Source organism: Chroicocephalus ridibundus, chromosome 32 (assembly GCF_963924245.1).
Source record: "Chroicocephalus ridibundus chromosome 32, bChrRid1.1, whole genome shotgun sequence".
NCBI lineage: Eukaryota > Metazoa > Chordata > Aves > Charadriiformes > Laridae > Chroicocephalus > Chroicocephalus ridibundus.
The window spans coordinates 190,105-209,405 of NC_086315.1; the positions used below are offsets into that span (position 1 = coordinate 190,105).

At 61.0% G+C, this 19,301-nt stretch overlaps 1 protein-coding gene across 1 annotated transcript in view; it reads left to right on the top strand.

Annotated features, from left to right (window-relative positions):
* The window catches only part of EIF3CL (eukaryotic translation initiation factor 3 subunit C like), a 29,132-nt gene that overhangs the window by 4,988 nt on the left and 4,843 nt on the right, over positions 1 to 19,301 (top strand). Inside the window, exons 6-16 of the mRNA XM_063319227.1 lie at positions 1,605 to 1,670; positions 1,788 to 1,889; positions 1,980 to 2,125; positions 3,730 to 3,880; positions 3,957 to 4,060; positions 4,151 to 4,292; positions 5,540 to 5,665; positions 10,131 to 10,224; positions 10,327 to 10,730; positions 17,484 to 17,847; positions 17,954 to 18,113. Coding sequence (XP_063175297.1) covers positions 1,605 to 1,670; positions 1,788 to 1,889; positions 1,980 to 2,125; positions 3,730 to 3,880; positions 3,957 to 4,060; positions 4,151 to 4,292; positions 5,540 to 5,665; positions 10,131 to 10,224; positions 10,327 to 10,730; positions 17,484 to 17,847; positions 17,954 to 18,113 — 1,859 coding nt within the window. The remainder of the gene's footprint in view (positions 1 to 1,604; positions 1,671 to 1,787; positions 1,890 to 1,979; positions 2,126 to 3,729; positions 3,881 to 3,956; positions 4,061 to 4,150; positions 4,293 to 5,539; positions 5,666 to 10,130; positions 10,225 to 10,326; positions 10,731 to 17,483; positions 17,848 to 17,953; positions 18,114 to 19,301) is intronic.

Genomic DNA, 19,301 nt, shown 5'->3' on the forward strand with positions numbered 1-19,301 from the left:
GAATGTGGGGCGCAGGGGGGCGGGATGTCGGGGGGGGGATTTGGGACACCCCAGGGTGGGATGTGGGGCAGGGAAGGGGGACGTGGGGCGGGATGTGGGGCAGGAGGTGGGGTGGGGTGTGGGGCAGGATGTGGGGCACAGTATGGTGGGATGTGGGGCAGGAGATGGGGCGGGGTGTGGGGCGGGATGGGGGGCAGAACGTGGGGCGCAGGGGGGCGGGACCTTGGGTGGGATGTGGGGTGCGAGAGAGAGATGTGGGGCAGGGTGTGGGGCACGGCAGGGCGGGAGATGGGGCAGGAGGTGGGGTGGGGCGTGGGGCAGGTTGTGGGGCAGGGTGTGGGGCGGGACGGGGCAGAATGTGGGGTGCAGGGGGGCGGGATGTCGGGGGGGGGGATTTAGGACACCCCAGGGGTGGGATGTGGGGCGGGGAAGGGGGATGTGGGGCGGGGTGTGGGGCGGGGTGTGGGGCACAGGGAGGCAGAGAGACGTAGTTATGGGGCTGGAGAGAGCGGTTGTGGGTGTCAGAGCGGTAGTTGTGGGGCAGTTACGGGGTTTGGGGGGAACTTACGGGGCACTTGTGGGTCAGGTGGGTCACTTGTGGGGCTGGGGAGCCGCTTATGGGTCTGGGAGAGGTAGTTATGGGGCTGGAGAACGCGATTGTGGCCCTGGGGGAGAGAGTTGTGGGGCAGCTATGGGGCTTTGGGGGCACTTGTGGGTCAGGCGAGGCACTTGTGGGGCTGGGGGGCCAGTTGTGGGTCTGGAAGGTGTAGTTATGGGGCTGGAGAAGGCGACTGTGGCCCTGGGGGAGGGAGTTGTGGGGCAGCTCCATGGCTTTGGGGGGCACTTGTGGGGCTGGGGAGATATTTATGGGGCTGGGGGGCCCTGGGGGGCCTGTTGTAGGTCTGGAAGGAGTAGTTATGGGGCTGGAGAAGATGACCGTGGGTCTGAGGGTGGGAGTTGTGGGGCAGTTACGGACTTTGGGGGAACTTTTGGGGCACTTGTGGGTCAGGTGAGGCACTTGTGGGGCTGGGGAGGCGCTTGTGGGGCTGGGAGAGGTAGTTATGGGGCTGGAGAAGGCGACTGTGGGTCTGAGGGTGGGAGTTGTGGGGCAGTTACGGGGCTTTGGGGGAACTTGTGAGGCACTTGTGGGCACTTGTGGGGCTGGGGAGGTAGTTGTGGGGCTGGGGGGTTACTTATGGGGCTGGGGAGGCACTTGTGGGTCTGCTGGAGGTAGTTATGGGGCTGGAGAAGGGGATTGTGGCCCTGGAGGAGGGAGTTGTGGGGCAGCTCCATGGCTTTGGGGGGCACTTGTGGGGCTGGGGAGATACTTATGGGGCTGGGGGGCCACTTATGGGGCTGGGGGGATACTTATGGGGCTGGGGAGGCACTTGTGGGTCTGGTGGAGGTAGTTATGGGGCTGGAGAAGGCGATTGTGGCTGTGAGGGAGGGAGTTGTGGGGCAGCTCCGCGGCTTCGGGGGGGGGGGGCCGCTTGTGGGGCTGGGGGGCTGCTTGTGGGGCAGCCCTTTTACCCCCACACCCCCCCCCGCCCACCTCCGCCCCCCAACCTCCCCCTGCCCCCCAACCTCCCCCTGCCCCACGGCAGAACCCGGAGCAGTCGGACGAGGACGAGGAGAAGAAAAGCCGCGACTCCGAAGGTGAAACCCCGGGGGCCGGCCGCCCTCCGTGGGGCAGAGCTCCGTGGGGCGGGGCTCTATGGGGCAGAGCTCTATGGGGCAGGACGAGACACCCCCCCTTTTCCTTTCTCTCCCCTCCTGCCCCACGGCAGCGTCCGGCTCTTCCTCGTCGGGGGAGGAGGAGGGACGATGGCGGCGTCGGCGCCTTCCTGAAGAAGAAAGACGGCGGCGGCGAGAGGAGCCGCTACGGCAAGGTGTGGGGCTGGGAGGGGAGGTGTGGGGCAGGGGGAGGGGTGTGGGGCCCGCCCCCTAAGTGACCGTTTTCTTTGGGGGGGGGGTCGCAGGGCGAGGAGGAGGAGGGGGAGGGGGAGGAGGAGGAGGAGGACTCGGAGGAGGAGGAAGATTGGGGCTCGTCCGACTCCGACACCGACTCCGAGACGGACGAAGACGACGGGAAATTCACCTCCCTGGCCTCCAAGTTCCTCAAAAAGTCAGTGTCTGCCCCATAAGTGTGGGGCTGGGGGGGTGGGGGGGGGCCTGGGGGGGTTGCCCGACCCACCGCTTATGGGGCTGCCCCACAGGGACGAGGACAATTCGCCCCCTCAGCCTCTAAGTTCCTCAAAAAGTCAGTGTCTGCCCCATAAGTGTGGGGCTGGGGGGGTGGGGGGGGGGCCTGGGGGGGTTGCCTGACCCACCGCTTGTGGGGCTGCCCCACAGGGATGAGGAAAATGGAGGACAATTGGCCCCCTCGGCCTCCAAGTTCCTCAAAAAGTCAGTGTCTGCCCCATAAGTGTGGGCTGGGGGGTGCGGGGGGGGATGGGGGGGTTGCCTGCCCCACCACTTATGGGGCTGCCCCACAGGGACGAGGATGATTCACCCCTTCGGCCTCCAAATTCATCCAAAAAGTCGGCGTTTGCCCCATAAGTGTGGGGCAGGGGGATGGGGGGGTGTCTGCCCCACAGGGACGAGGACAATTTGCCCCCTCGGCCTCTAAGTTCCTCAAAAAGTCAGTGTCTGCCCCATAAGTGTGGGGCTGGGGGGGCTGGGGGGGAATGGGGGGGTGTCTGCCCCACCAATTATGGGGCTGCCCCACAGGGATGAGGACAATTTGCCCCCCTTGGCCTCTAAGTTGCTCAAAAAGTCAGTGTCTGCCCCATAAGTGTGGGGCTGGGGGGGTGGGGGGCGGCGTGGGGGGGGGTGGCCCGACCCACCGCTTGTGGGGCTGCCCCACAGGGACGAGGAAAATTCACCCCCTTTGCCTCTAATTTGCTCAAAATGTCGGTGTGTGCCCCATAAGTGTGGGGCTGGGGGGCATGGGGGGGTGTTTGCCCCACCACTTATGGGGCAGCCCCACAGGGACGAGGACGATTCACCCCCTCGGCCTCCAAGTTCTTCAGTGTTCGCCCCACAAGTGTGGGGCTGGGGGGGTATGTTGTCTGTCTGCCCCACCGCTTATGGGGCAGCCCCACAGGGACGAAGACGATTCGCCCCCTTGGCCTCCAAATTCATCCAAAAAGTCGGCGTTTGCCCCATAAGTGTGGGGCGGGGGGGGATGGGGGGGTGTCTGCCCCACCACTTGTGGGGCTGCCCCACAGGGATGAGGACAATTTGCCCCCTCGGCCTTTAGTTCCTCAAAAAGTCAGTGTCTGCCCCATAAGTGTGGGGCTGGGGGACGTGGGGGGGTCGTCTGCCCCACCACTTATGGGGCTGCCCCACAGGGACGAGGACAATTTGCCCCCCTTGGTCTCTAAGTTCCTCAAAAACTCAGTGCGTGCCCCATAAGTGTGGGGCTGGGGGGGATGGGGGAGTCGCCCGCCCCACCACTTGTGGGTCTGCCCCACAGGGACGAGGACGATTCGCCCCCTCGGCCTCCAAGTTCTTCAGTGTCTGCCCCATAAGTGTGGGGCTGGGGGGGTCTCTGCCCCACTGCTTATGGGTCTGCCCCACAGGGACGAAGACGATTCTCCCCCTCGCCCTCCAAATTCCTCCAAAAACTCGGCGTTTTCCCCCTAAGTGTGGGGCCGGGATGGTGCCGGGGGGGTGCCGGGAGGGTGGGGGGGCGTCCGCCCCCTTACTTATGGGTCTGCCCCACAGGGAGGAGGACAAGAAAGGGGGCGAGCGGCGGCGGGAGGAGAAGGCCAAGAAGAAGCACGACCGCAAGAGCCGCCGCTACGAGGAGGAGGAGGAGGAGAACGACGGCGGCGGCGAGTGGGAGAAGGTCAAGGGGGGCGTCCCCCTGGTCAAGGTATGGGGCTGGGGGATGGGGGGGACGCGTCGCTATGGGGCAGCGCCCCCTAAGTGCCCCCCCGGCCCCCCCATAGGAGAAGCCCAAGATGTTCGCCAAGGGGACGGAGATCACCCCGGCCGTGGTGGTGAAGAAGCTCAACGAGATCCTGCAGGCGCGGGGGAAGAAGGGGACGGATCGGTAGGTGGGGGGCGGACGGACGCCGTGGGGCGGAGGCGATGTGGGGCAGGGGCCGGACCCACGGTTCTTGCCCCCCCGTCGCCGCTATAGGGCGGCCCAGATCGAGCTGCTGCAGCTGCTGGTGGCCATCGCCAACGAGAACGGGCTGGGGGTGGCCCTGGAGGTGAAGATCAAGTTCAACATCATCGCGTCCCTCTACGACTACAACCCCAACCTGGCCACCTACATGAAGGTGTGGGGCGGGGGAAGGTGTGGGGCGGGGATCTATGGGTCTGAGGGGGGGGTCTGTGGGGCTGGGGGTGGCCTTGAGGGTGAAGATGGAGCTCAACTCCATCGCGTTCCCCCCCGTTTTCAACCTAAAATGGCCATTTAGGTGGATATGTGGGGCAGGTTGTGGGGCAGAAGGAGCTATGGGTCCGGGATCTATGGGGCAGACAGACCTATGGGGCTGAGAGGGATCTATGGGGCTGGGGGTGGCCCTGGAGGTGAAGATGGAGCTCAGCCCCGTCGCCTTCCTCTCCAATTCCAACCCGAAATGGGCCTTTACGTGGATGTGTGGGGCGGGATGGGAGTTGGAAGGATCTGTGGGGCTGGGATCTGTGGGGCTGAGGGGGATCTGTGGGGCTGAGAGGGATCTATGGGGCTGGGAGGGGTCTGTGGGGCTGGGGGTGACCCTGGAGGTGAAGATGGAGCTCAACCCCGTCATGTTCCTCTCCGTTTTCAACCCAAAATGGCGACTTATGTGGATGTGTCGGGCAGGTTGTGGGGCAGAAGGAGCTATGGGTCCAGGATCTATGGGGCAGACAGATCTATGGGGCTGAGAGGGATCTATTGGGCTGGGGGTGGCCCTGGAGGTGAAGATGGAGCTCAGCCCCGTCCCGTTCCTCTCCGTTTTCAACCTAAAATGGCGACTTATGCAGATGTGTGGGGCGGGATGTGGGTCGGAAGGAGCTATGGGGCTGGGATCTATGGGTCTGAGGGGGATCTGTGGGGCTGGGAGGGATCTGTGGGGCTGGGGGTGGCCCTGGAGGTGAAGCTGGAGCTCAGCCCCGTCGCCTTCCTCTCTGATTCCGACCCCAAACGTGGGTGTGTGGGGCGGGATCTGGGTCGGAAGGATCTGTGGGGCTGGCATCTATGGGGCAGACAGACCTATGGGGCTGGGGGGGATCTATGGGGCTGGGGGTGACCCTGGAGGTGAAGCTGGAGCCCAACCCCATCGCGTTTGTCTCCGATTCCGCCCCCAAACGCGGATGTGTGGGGCAGGGATCTATGGGGCAGGCAGATCTATGGGGCTGAGAGGGATCTATGGGGCCGGGGGCGACCCTGGAGGTGACGACGGAGCTCCCCTCACCCCCCTGCCCCCCCCCCCGCCCCCGACTGTGGGCGCCCCCCCCCCCCCCATCCTCTCCCCGGGGGGGGCGTGTGGGGCGGGCGGCGCCGTGGGGCGCGCCGTGGGGCTGAGGGCCGCCCGCCCCCCAGGCGGAGATGTGGCAGAAGTGCCTGGGCTGCATCGAGGAGCTGCTGGACGTGCTCTTCGCCCACCCCGAGATCTTCATCGGGGAGAACATCCTGGAGGAGTCCGAGAACCTGGCCAACCCCGAGCAGGTGTGGGGCGGCCGGGGGGCGGGCGGGGGGCGGGGGCTGTGGGGCTGGGGAGGGGAGTTGTGGGTCCTGGGAGGGAGTTATGGGGCTCGTGGGGGGAGTTGTGGGTCTTGGGAGGGGAGTTGTGGGGCTGGAGGGGGGAGTTGTGGGGCTCATGGGGGGAGTTGTGGGTCCTGGGAGGGGAGTTGTGGGGCTGGAGGGGGGAGTTATGGGGCTGGAGAAGGTACTTGTGGGGCTGGAGAAGGTACTTGTGGGGCTGGGAAGGAGTTACAGGGCTCGTGGGGGGAGTTGTGGGTCCTGGGGGGGGAGTTGTGGGGCTGGGGAGGGGAGTTGTGGGGCTGGAGGGGGGAGTTGTGGGGCTGGGGAGGGGAGTTGTGGGGCTGGAGGGGGGAGTTGTGGGGCTGGGGAGGGGAGTTGTGGGGCTGGGGAGGGAGTTGTGGGGCTGGATGGGGAGTTGTGGGTCCTGGGAGGACGTTGTGGGGCTGGAGGGGGGAGTTGTGGGGCTGGGAAGGAGTTATGGGGCTCGTGGGGGGAGTTGTGGGGCTGGGGACGGGAGTTGTGGGTCCTGGGAGGGAGTTATGGGGCTGGAGGGGGGAGTTGTGGGTCCTGGGAGGGGAGTTGTGGGGCTGGAGAAGGTACTTGTGGGGCTGGAGAAGGTACTTGTGGGGCTGGGGAGGGACTTGTGGGGCTGGGAAGGAGTTATGGGGCTCATGGGGGGAGTTGTGGGGCTGGGGAGGGGAGTTGTGGGTCCTGGGAGGGGGAGCTATGGGGCTGGGGATGGGAGTTATGGGGCTGGAGGGGGAATTACGGGGTTGGGGAGGGGAGTTATGGGGCTGGAGAAGGTACTTGTGGGGCTGGGAAGGAGTTATGGGGCTCGTGGGGGGAGTTGTGGGTCCTGGGAGGGGAAGTTGTGGGGCTGGGGACAGGAGTTATGGGGCTGGAGGGGGAATTACAGGGTTGGGGAGGAGGAGTTGTGGGGCTGGAGAAGGTACTTGTGGGGCTGGAGAAGGTACTTGTGGGGCTGGGGAGGGACTTGTGGGGCTGGGAAGGAGTTATGGGGCTCATGGGGGGAGTTGTGGGGCTGGAGGGAGGAATTGTGGGTCTTGAAAGGTACTTGTGGCGCTGGAGGGGGCAGTTGTGGGTCCGCCGTGGGTCCGCTATGGGTCTGGGCCAACGACTTGTGGGTCAGATGTGGGGCTGGAGCAGCTACTTATGGGTCTGGAAGGGCAGTTTGGAGGTTCTTATGGCCGTGTAGAAGCACTTGTGGGGTTGGGACCCGACTTGTGGGGCTGAAGACCCGCTCTTGGGTCCTGCCCCTGTGACTTGTGGGTCCGCCCCCCAACTTGTGGGTCCGCTGTGGGTCAGTTGTGGGTCTGGAGGAGCTACTTATGGGTCTGGAAGAGCAGTTTGGAGGTTCTTATGGCCGCGTAGAACCACTTGTAGGGTTGAGACTCAACTTATGGGGCTGCAGAACCCCTTGTGGCTCCGCTATGGGTCCGCCCCCCAACTTGTGGGTCCGCTGTGGGTCAGTTGTGGGTCTGGAGAACCTACTTATGGGTCTGGAAGAGCAGTTTGAAGGTTCTTATGCCCGTGTAGAACCACTTGTGGGGTTGGGACCCGACTTGTGGGGCTGAAGACCCGCTCTTGGGTCCTGCCCCTGCGACTTGTGGGTCTGCCCCCCAACTTGTGGGTCAGATGTGGGTCTGGAGGAGCTACTTATGGGTCTGGAAGAGCAGTTTGGAGGTTCTTACGGCTGCGTAAAAGCGCTTTGGGGGTTCAGACTCAACTTATGGGGCTGGAGAACTGCTTGTGGCTCCGCTGTGGGTCTGCCCCCCAACTTGTGGGTTCGCTGTGGGTCAGTTGTGGGTCTGGAGGAGCTACTTATGGGTCTGGAAGAGCAGTTTGGAGCTTCTTATAGCCTTGAAGAACCACTTCTGGGGTTGGGACTCAACTTGTGGGGCTGGAGAACCCCTTGCGGCTCCGCTATGGGTCCGCCCCCCAACTTGTGGGTCTGCTGTGGGTCAGTTGTGGGTCTGGAGGAGCTACTTATGGGTCTGGAAGAGCAGTTTGAAGGTTCTTACGGCTGCGTAGAAGTGCTTTGGGGGTTGAGACTCAACTTGTGGGGCTGGAGAACTGCTTGTGGCTCTGCTATGGGTCCGCCCCCCAACTTGTGGGTCCGCTGTGGGTCAGTTGTGGGTCTGGAGAACCTACTTATGGGTCTGGAGGAGCAGTTTGGAGGTTCTTATGGCCGTGTAGAACCACTTGTGGGGTTGAGACTCAACTTGTGGGTCTGAAGAACCACTTGCGGCTGCGCTGTGGGTCCCGCCCCCCAACTTGTGGGTCTGCTGTGGGTCAGTTATGGGTCTGGGGAACCTACTTATGGGTCTGGAAGAGCAGTTTGAAGGTTCTTATGGCTGCGTAGGAGCGCTTTGGGGGTTGAGACTCAACTTGTGGGTCTGAAGAACCCCTTGCGGCTCCGCTATGGGTCCGCCCCCCAACTTGTGGGTCTGCTGTGGGTCAGATGTGGGTCTGGAGGAGCTACTTATGGGTCTGGAAGAGCAGTTTGAAGGTTCTTACGGCCGCGTAGAAGCGCTTTGGGGGTTGAGACTCAACTTATGGGGCTGGAGAACTGCTTGTGGCTCCGCTATGGGTCCGCCCCCCAACTTGTGGGTCAGTTGTGGGTCTGGAGAACCTACTTAGGGGTCTGGAAGGGCAGTTTGAAGGTTCTTAGGGCCGTGTAGAACCACTTGTGGGGTTGGGACCCGACTTGTGGGGCTGAAGACCCGCTCTTGGGTCCTGCCCCTGCGACTTGTGGGTCTGCCCCCCAACTTGTGGGTCAGATGTGGGTCTGGAGAGCCTACTTATGGGTCTGGAAGAGCAGTTTGAAGGTTCTTATGGCTGCGTAGAAGCGCTTTTGGGGTTGAGACTCAACTTGTGGGGCTGGAGAACTGCTTGTGGCTCCGCTGTGGGTCCTGCCCCCCAACTTGGGGGTCTGCTGTGGGTCAGATGTGGGTCTGGAGGAGCTACTTATGGGTCTGGAAGAGCAGTTTGGAGGTTCTTACGGCCGCGTAGAAGCGCTTTGGGGGTTGAGACTCAACTTATGGGGCTGGAGAACTGCTTGTGGCTCCGCTATGGGTCCTGCCCCCCAACTTGTGGGTCAGTTGTGGGTCTGGGGAACCTACTTATGGGTCTGGAAGAGCAGTTTGGAGGTTCTTACGGCCGCGTAGAACCACTTGTGGGGTTGGGACCCGACTTGTGGGGCTGAAGACCCGCTCTTGGGTCCTGCCCCTGTGACTTGTGGGTCCGCCCCCCAACTTGTGGGTCAGATGTGGGTTTGGAGAGCCTACTTATGGGTCTGGAAGAGCAGTTTGGAGGTTCTTATGGCTGCGTAGAAGCGCTTTGGGGGTTGAGACTCAACTTGTGGGTCTGAAGAACCCCTTGCGGCTCCGCTATGGGTCCCGCCCCCCAACTTGTGGGTCTGCTGTGGGTCAGATGTGGGTCTGGAGGAGCTACTTATGGGTCTGGAAGAGCAGTTTGAAGGTTCTTACGGCCGCGTAGAAGCGCTTTGGGGGTTGAGACTCAACTTATGGGTCTGAAGAACCCCTTGCGGCTCCGCTATGGGTCCTGCCCCCCAACTTGTGGGTCAGTTGTGGGTCTGGGGAACCTATTTATGGGTCTGGAAGAGCAGTTTGAAGGTTCTTACGGCTGCGTAGAAGCACTTTGAGGGTTGAGACTCAACTTGTGGGTCTGAAGAGCCACTTGCGGCTCCGCTATGGGTCCTGCCCCCCAACTTGTGGGTCAGTTGTGGGTCTGGGGAACCTACTTATGGGTCTGGAAGAGCAGTTTGGAGGTTCTTACGGCCGCGTAGAACCACTTTTGGGGTTGAGACTCAACTTGTGGGTCTGAAGAACCCCTTGCGGCTCCGCTATGGGTCCGCCCCCCAACTTGTGGGTCCGCTGTGGGTCAGTTGTGGGTCTGGGGAAACTACTTATGGGTCTGGAGGAGCAGTTTGGAGGTTCTTACGGCCGCGTAGAACCACTTGTGGGGTTGAGACTCAACTTGTGGGTCTGAAGAACCCCTTGCGGCTCCGCTATGGGTCCTGCCCCCCAACTTGTGGGTCCGCTGTGGGTCAGTTATGGGTCTGGGGAACCTACTTATGGGTCTGGAAGAGCAGTTTGAAGGTTCTTACGGCCGCGTAGAAGCGCTTTGGGGGTTGAGACTCAACTTGTGGGTCTGAAGAGCCACTTGCGGCTCCGCTATGGGTCCCGCCCCCCAACTTGTGGGTCCGCTGTGGGTCAGTTATGGGTCTGGGGAACCTACTTATGGGTCTGGAAGAGCAGTTTGGAGGTTCTTACGGCCGCGTAGAAGCGCTTTGGGGGTTGGGACTCAACTTGTGGGTCTGAAGAACCCCTTGCGGCTCCGCTATGGGTCCGCCCCCCAACTTGTGGGTCCCTCCCCGCCCCCCCAGCCCTACCGCGTGCGGGGCTGCATCCTGACGCTGGTGGAGCGCATGGACGAGGAGTTCACCAAGATCATGCAAAACACCGACCCCCACTCCCAAGGTGAGGAGCCGCGCGAGGTGGGGTGTGTGTGGGGCAGGACCCGCCCCGCCGTGGGGCAGGCAGCGGGTGCCTGACCCCCAAGTGTCGCCCTCCGCCCCCCAGAGTACGTGGAGCACCTGAAGGACGAGGGGCGGGTGTGCGCCATCATCGCCCGCCTCCAGCGGTACCTGCAGGAGAAGGGGACGACGGAGGAGCTCTGCCGCGTCTACCTGCGCCGCGTCCTCCACACCTACTACAAATTCGACTACGGGGCCCGGCGCCGTGGGGCGGGCGACCCCCAAGTGTGGGGCGGAGAAAGCGAGGAGGAAGAAGAAGATTCCGCCGCCCTCATGGAGCGTCTCTGCAAGTTCGTCTACGCCAAGGACCGCACCGACCGCATCCGCACCTGCGCCATCCTCTGCCACATCTACCACCACGCGCTGCACAGCCGCTGGTACGCCGCCCGCGACCTCATGCTCATGTCCCACCTCCAGGACAACATCCAGCACGCCGACCCCCCCGTCCAGGTCAGCGCTATGGGGCCTCCAAGGCCGCTATGGGGCGGGCAGGACCCCACGGCGCGAGCCGACGCCTCGGGACGGCGGGTGTTGGGTCGGTTACGGGCGTCTCTGTAGGGTTTCTCGTGGGTTCCTCATGGGTTCCTCATGGGTTCCTCCTGGATTCCACCGTCTTTCTGCCCCATAAGTTGCCCCACAAGTGGTCCTGAACTCTCTATGGGGCGGGCAGACCCCATAGCACAAGCGTATGTGTCTCTATGGTGGGTGTTGGGTTGGTTACAGGCATCTCTATAGGGTTCTTCATGGGTTCCTCACGGGTTCCTCCTGGATTCCATCGTCTTTCTGCCCCATAAGTTGCCCCACAAGTGGCCCCAAACTGTCTATGGGGCGGGCAGACCCCATAGCGCAAGCATACGCCTCGGTACACCGGGTGTTGGGTCAGTTATGGGCATCTCTATAGGGTTTCTCATGGGTTCCTCACGGGTTCCTCCTGGATTCCATCGTCTTTCTGCCCCATAAGTTGCCCCACAAGTGGTCCCAAACTCTCTATGGGGCGGGCAGACCCCATAGCACAAGCGTATGCGTCTCTATGGTGGGTGTTGGGTTGGTTACAGGCATCTCAGTAGGGTTCTTCATGGGTTCCTCCTGGATTCCTCCTGGATTCTATCATTTTTCTGCCCCATAAGTTGCCCCACAAGTGGTCCCGAACTCTCTATGGGGCGGGCAGACCCCATAGCACAAGCGTACACCTCGGTACAGCGGGTGTTGGGTCGGTTACGGGCGTCTCTGTAGGGTTCTTTATGGGTTCCTCACGGGTTCCTCCTGGATTCCATCATTTTTCTGCCCCATAAGTTGCCCCACAAGTGGCCCCGAACTCTCCATGGGGCGGGCAGACCCCATAGCGCAAGCATACGCCTCGGTACACCGGGTGTTGGGTCAGTTATGGGCATCTCTATAGGGTTTCTCATGGGTTCCTCACGGGTTCCTCCTGGATTCCATCGTCTTTCTGCCCCATAAGTTGCCCCACAAGTGGTCCCAAACTCTCTATGGGGCAGGCAGACCCCATAGCACAAGCGTATGCATCTCTATGGTGGGTGTTGGGTTGGTTACAGGCATCTCAATAGGGTTCTTCATGGGTTCCTCACGGGTTCCTCCTGGATTCCATCGTTTTTCTGCCCCATAAGTCGCCCCACAAGTGGCCCCGAACTCTCTATGGGGCGGGCAGACCCCATAGCACAAGCATATGCGTCTCTATGGTGGGTGTTGGGTTGGTTACGGGCGTCTCTCTAGGGTTCTTTATGGGTTCCTCACGGGTTCCTCCTGGATTCTATCATTTTTCTGCCCCATAAGTTGCCCCACAAGTGGCCCCGAACTCTCCATGGGGCAGGCAGACCCCATAGCGCAAGCGTACGCCTCGGTACACCGGGTGTTGGGTCAGTTATGGGCGTCTCTATAGGGTTTCTCATGGGTTCCTCACGGGTTCCTCCTGGATTCTATCATTTTTCTGCCCCATAAGTTGCCCCACAAGTGGCCCCGAACTCTCTATGGGGCGGGCAGACCCCATAGCACAAGCATATGCGTCTCTATGGTGGGTGTTGGGTTGGTTATGGGCGTCTCTGTAGGGTTCCTCATGGGTTCCTCATGGGTTCCTCCTGGATTCCGTCGTCTTTCTGCCCCATAAGTTGCCCCACAAGTGGCCCCGAACTGTCTATGGGGCGGGCAGACCCCATAGCACGAGCGTACGCCTCGGTACACCGGGTGTTGGGTCGGTTACGGGCGTCTCTATAGGGTTTCTCATGGGTTCCTCACGGGTTCCTCCTGGATTCCACCGTCTTTCTGCCCCATAAGTTGCCCCACAAGCGGCCCCGAACTCTCTATGGGGCAGGCAGACCCCATAGCACAAGCATATGCGTCTCTATGGTGGGTGTTGGGTTGGTTACAGGCATCTCAGTAGGGTTCTTCATGGGTTCCTCACAGGTTCCTCCTGGATTCTATCATTTTTCTGCCCCATAAGTTGCCCCACAAGTGGTCCCGAACTCTCTATGGGGCAGGCAGACCCCATAGCACGAATGTACACTTCCATCTGGTGGGCGTTGGGTCAGTTACGGGCATCTCTCTAGGGTTCTTTATGGGTTCCTCACGGGTTCCTCCTGGATTCTATCATTTTTCTGACCCATAAGTCACCCCACAAGTGGTCCCAGACTCTCTATGGGGCAGGCAGACCCCATAGCACGAACGTACGCCTCGGTACACCGGGTGTTGGGTCAGTTATGGGCGTCTCTGTAGGGTTTCTCATGGGTTCCTCATGGGTTCCTCCTGGATTCCATCGTCTTTCTGCCCCATAAGTCGCCCCACAAGTGGCCCCGAACTCTCCATGGGGCAGGCAGACCCCATAGCACGAATGTACACTTCCATCTGGTGGGCGTTGGGTCAGTTACGGGCATCTCTGTAGGGTCCTTTATGGGTTCCTCACGGGTTCCTCCTGGATTCCACTGTCTTTCTGCCCCATAAGTTGCCCCACAAGTGGCCCCGAACTCCCTATGGGGCGGGCAGACCCCATAGCACGAATGTACACTTCCATCTGGTGGGCGTTGGGTCAGTTACGGGCGTCTCTCTAGGGTTCTTTATGGGTTCCTCACAGGTTCCTCCTGGATTCCATCATTTTTCTGACCCATAAGTCACCCCACAAGTGGTCCCAGACTCTCTATGGGGCGGGCAGACCCCATAGCGCAAGCGTACGCCTCGGTACGGCGGGTGTTGGGTCGGTTACAGGCGTCTCTGTAGGGTTTCTCATGGGTTCCTCACGGGTTCCTCCTGGATTCTATCATCTTTCTGCCCCATAAGTTGCCCCACAAGTGGCCCCGAACTCTCTATGGGGCGGGCAGACCCCATAGCACAAGCATATGTGTCTCTGTGGTGGGTGTTGGGTCAGTTACAGGCATCTCAGTAGGGTTCTTTATGGGTTCCTCCGGGGTTCCTCCTGGATTCCACCGTCTTTCTGCCCCATAAGTCACCCCACAAGTGGCCCCGAACTCTCTATGGGGCAGGCAGACCCCATAGCACGAGCGTACACCTCCATGCAGCGGGTGTTGGGTCGGTTATGGGCGTCTCTCTAGGGTTCTTCATGGGTTCCTCACAGGTTCCTCCTGGATTCTATCATTTTTCTGCCCCATAAGTTGCCCCACAAGTGGCCCCGAACTCTCTATGGGGCGGGCAGACCCCATAGCGCAAGCGTACACCTCGGTACAGCGGGTGTTGGGTTGGTTACAGGTGTCTCTGTAGGGTTCTTTATGGGTTCCTCACGGGTTCCTCCTGGATTCCATCATTTTTCTGCCCCATAAGTTGCCCCACAAGTGGCCCCGAACTCTCCATGGGGCAGGCAGACCCCATAGCACGAATGTACACTTCCATCTGGTGGGCGTTGGGTCAGTTACGGGCGTCTCTCTAGGGTTCTTTATGGGTTCCTCACAGGTTCCTCCTGGATTCTATCATTTTTCTGACCCATAAGTCACCCCACAAGTGGTCCCAGACTCTCTATGGGGCGGGCAGACCCCATAGCGCAAGCGTACGCCTCGGTACGGCGGGTGTTGGGTCAGTTACGGGCGTCTCTGTAGGGTTTCTCGTGGGTTCCTCACGGGTTCCTCATGGGTTCCTCCTGGATTCCACCGTGTTTCTGCCCCATAAGTCACCCCACAAGTGGTCCCGAACTCTCTATGGGGCGGGCAGACCCCATAGCACAAGCGTATGTGTCTCTATGGTGGGTGTTGGGTTGGTTACGGGCGTCTCTCTAGGGTTCTTTATGGGTTCCTCACGGGTTCCTCGTGGATTCCATCGTCTTTCTGCCCCATAAGTTGCCCCACAAGTGGCCCCGAACTGTCTATGGGGCGGGCAGACCCCATAGCGCAAGCGTACACCTCGGTACGGCGGGTGTTGGGTTGGTTACAGGTGTCTCTGTAGGGTTCTTTATGGGTTCCTCACGGGTTCCTCCTGGATTCCATCATTTTTCTGCCCCATAAGTTGCCCCACAAGTGGCCCCGAACTGTCTATGGGGCGGGCAGACCCCATAGCACAAGCATATGTGTCTCTGTGGTGGGTGTTGGGTCAGTTACAGGCATCTCAGTAGGGTTCTTCATGGGTTCCTCCTGGATTCCTCCTGGATTCCTCCTGGATTCTATCATTTTTCTGCCCCATAAGTCGCCCCACAAGTGGCCCCGAACTCTCTATGGGGCGGGCTTCTGTGCTTTGCCCACTGACTCTTCCAGTGGCATCTCCGTGGGGTTCCTGGGGGATTCCTCGGGGGTTCTGACATCTCTCTGCCCCCCAAGTCGCCCCCCAAGTCCCTCTGACCCCTCTCCCCACTTCCTCCGGCTCCTGGTCCGTCACCGCCTCCAGGGGGTTCCTCGTCCGCCCCCCAAGTCCTCCGTCCTCGTCTCCAGAAGGTTCCTTACGGGCTTCCACCACCATCTCCGGGGGGGTCTCTCCTCCGCCCCACATCTCTCAGCCCCATAAGTTCCCTCCCACCATCTCCAGAAGGTTCTTCATGGGTGGGTTCCTCGTGGGTTCCTCGGTTCCTTCTCCCTCGGCACCTCCAATAACGTGACTTATGGGGTTCCACCACCATCTCCAGGGGGTTCCTCACCTGCCCCACATCTCCCTGCCCCCCAAGTCCTCTCCCACCATCTCCAGAGGGTTCCACCACCATCTTGAGAAGGTTCCTCGTGGGTTCCTCTGGAGTTCCTCAACTCCTTCTCCCTTGCTGTCTCCATGACGTGGTTTATGGGGTTCCACCATGGTCTCCAGAAGGTTCCTCCTCAGCCCCACACCCCTCTGCCCCCCAAGTCCTCTCCCGCCATCTCCAGAGGGTTCCACCACCATCTCTTTGAGGTTCCTCGTGGGTTCCTCTGGAGTTCCTCGGTTCCTTCTCTCTCAGCACCTCCGATGACGTGAGTTATGGGGTTCCACCATGGTCTTCAGAAGGTTTCTCCTCAGCCCCACATCTCTCTGCCCCCCAAGTCCTCTCCCGCCATCTCCAGAGGGTTCCACCACCATCTCTTTGAGGTTCCTCGTGGGTTCCTCTGGAGTTCCTCAGTTCCTTCTCCCTCAGCACCTCCAATAACGTGATTTATGGGGTTCCACCACCATCTCCAGGGGGTTCCTCACCTGCCCCACATCTCCCTGCCCCCCAAGTCCTCTCCCGCCATCTCCAGAGGGTTCCAACCACCATCTTGAGAAGGTTCCTCGTGGGTTCCTCTGGAGTTTCTCAGTTCCTTCTCCCTCGGCACCTCCAATAACGTGACTTATGGGGTTCCACCACCATCTCCAGGGGGTTCCTCACCTGCCCCACACCTCCCTGCCCCCCAAGTCCTCTCCCACCATCTCCAGAGGGTTCCAACCACCATCTTGAGAAGGTTCCTCGTGGGTTCCTCTGGAGTTCCTCAGTTCTTTCTCCCTTGCTGTCTCCACAACGTGGTTTATGGGGTTCCACCATGATCTCCAGAAGGTTCCTCCTCAGCCCCACACCCCTCTGCCCCCCAAGTCCTCTTCCGCCATCTCCAGAGGGTTCCACCACCATCTCTTTGAGGTTCCTCGTGGGTTCCTCTGGAGTTCCTCAGTTCCTTCTCCCTCGGCACCTCCAATAATGTGATTTATGGGGTTCCACCACCATCTCCAGGGGGTTCCTCACCTGCCCCACATCTCCCTGCCCCCCAAGTTCTTCCCCACCATCTTGAGAAGGTTCCTCATGGGTTCCTCATGGGCTGCTCTGGAGTTCCTCAACTCCTTCTCCCTTGCTGTCTCCATGACGTGGTTTATGGGGTTCCACCATGATCTCCAGAAGGTTCCTGGCGGGTTCCTCACCTCTCTGCCCCACACCCTCCGCCCCACAGATCCTCTACAACCGCACCATGGTCCAACTGGGCATCTGCGCCTTCCGCGAGGGTCTGATCAAAGATGCCCCCAACGCCCTCTTGGACATCCAGAGCTCGGGTCGGGCCAAGGAGCTGCTGGGCCACCCCCCCTCTGCCCCCCAAGTCCTTCTCCCCCATTGTCTCCAGCGGGTTCCTTACGGGCTTCCAGCACCATCTTGAGAAGGTTCCTCAAGGGTTCCTCGTGGGTTCCTCTGGAGTTCCTCAGTTCCTTCTCCCTCAGCACCTCCAATAACGTGACTTATGGGGTTCCACCACCATCTCCAGGGGGTTCCTCACCTGCCCCACATCTCCCTGCCCCCCAAGTCCTCTCCCACCATCTCCAGAGGGTTCCACCACCATCTTGAGAAGGTTCCTCGTGGGTTCCTCTGGAGTTCCTCAACTCCTTCTCCCTTGCTGTCTCCATAACGTGGTTTATGGGGTTCCACCATGGTCTCCAGAAGGTTCCTCCTCAGCCCCACACCCCTCTGCCCCCCAAGTCCTCTCCTGCCATCTCCAGAGGGTTCCACCACCATCTCTTTGAGGTTCCTCGTGGGTTCCTCTAGAGTTCCTCGGTTCCTTCTCCCTCAGCACCTCCGATGACGTGAGTTATGGGGTTCCACCATGGTCTTCAGAAGGTTTCTCCTCAGCCCCACATCTCCCTGCCCCCCAAGTCCTCTCCTGCCATCTCCAGAGGGTTCCACCACCATCTTGAGAAGGTTCCTCGTGGGTTCCTCTGGAGTTCCTCAACTCCTTCTCCCTTGCTGTCTCCATGACGTGGTTTATGGGGTTCCACCACGGTCTCCAGAAGGTTCCTGGCGGGTTCCTCACCTCTCTGCCCCACGTCTCCGCCCCACAGATCCTCTACAACCGCACCATGGTCCAACTGGGCATCTGCGCCTTCCGCGAGGGTCTGATCAAAGACGCCCACAACGCCCTCTTGGACATCCAGAGCTCGGGTCGGGCCAAGGAGCTGCTGGGTCAAGGTCTTCTCCTGCGGAGCCTTCAGGAGCGGAACCCGGAGCAGGAGAAGGTGGAGAAGCGGCGCCAGGTGCCCTTCCACATGCACGTCAACCTGGAGCTGCTGGAGTGCGTCTACCTGGTGGCCGCCATGTTGTTGGAGATCCCCTACATGGCGGCCCACGAGTTCGACGCCCGGCGTCGCATGATCAGCAAACAGTTCCACCACCAGCTGCGCGTGGGGGAGAGACAACCCCTCCTGGGTGCGCGAGACGTGGGGCAGGACCCACACGTGTCACCTCACCCCACCATCTCCTCCTCCGCCCCCCCCATAGCTCCCAGCCCCCTAAGCGTCTTCTCCTTCCCCAGGGCCACCGGAGTCCATGCGGGAGCACGTGGTGGCGGCCTCCAAGGCCATGAAGATGGGGGACTGGCGCAGCTGCCACCGCTACGTGGTCAACGAGAAGATGAACGGGAAGGTCTGGGACCTCTTCCCCGAGGCCGACAAGGTCCGCGCCATGTTGGTCAGGTGGGTGCCCCCGGGGGGGGGGGGGGGGGGGCAGATGATGGGGGGGGCTCCGTCTTCCGGCCGCCACCACCGCGGGGTCTCCTCCATCTTCTGGTCTCCATCTTCTGGTCTCCATCTCCTGGTCTCCATCTTCCGGTCTCCATCTTGGAGTCTCCATCTCCTGGTCTCCATCTCGGGGCCTCCTCCATCTTCTGGTCTCCATCTTCTGGTCTCCATCTTCCGGTCTCCATCTTGGGTTCTCCTCCATCTCCTGGTCTCCACCTTGGGGTCTCCACCTTGGGGTCTCCATCTTGGGGTCTCCATCTTGGGGCCTCCTCCATCTTCTGGTCTCCATCTCCTGGTCTCCATCTTGGGGTCTCCATCTCCTGGTCTCCATCCTGGGGACTCCTCCATCTTCTGGTCTCCATCTCCTGGTCTCCACCTTGGGGTCTCCATCTTGGGGCCTCCTCCATCTTGGGGTCTCCATCTTGGGGTCTCCTCTATCTTCTGGTCTCCATTTTGGAGCTCCTTCCACCTTGGGGCCTCCTCCATCTCCTGGTTTCCACCGTGGGGCCTCCTCCATCTCCTGGTCTCCATCTCCTGGTCTCCTCCATCTTGGGGTCTCCTCCATCTTGGGGTCTCCTCCATCTTGGAGCTCCCTCCACCTTGGGGCCTCCCCCATCTTCTGGTCTCCATCTTGGGGCTTTCTCCACCTTGGGTTCTCCATCTTGGGGTCTTCACTTTGGGGTCTTCATCTTGGAGCTTCCTCCACCGTGGGGCCTTCTCCATCTCCTGGTCTCCACCTTGGGGCTTCCTCCACCTTGGGGCCTCCTCCATCTTCTCGTCTTCATCTTGGGTTCTCCATCTTGGGTTCTCCTCCATCTTGGGGTCTCCAGCTTGGGCTCTCCTCCATCTTGGGTTCTCCTCCATCTTGGGGCCTCCACCTCCTGGTCTCCATCTTGGAGCCTCCTCCATCTTGGAGCCTCCTCCATCTTGGAGCCTCCTCCATCTTCGGGTCTCCATCTTCGGGTCTCCATCTTGGAGCTCCCTCCATCTTGGGGCCTCCTCCATCTCCTGCCTTCCACCGTGGGGCCTCCTCCATTTTCTGGCCTCCAGCTTGGGGTCTCCTCCACCTTGGGGCTTCCTCCATCTTGGGTTCTTCTCCATCTTGGGGCCTCCTCCATCTTCTGGTCTCCATCTTGGGTTCTC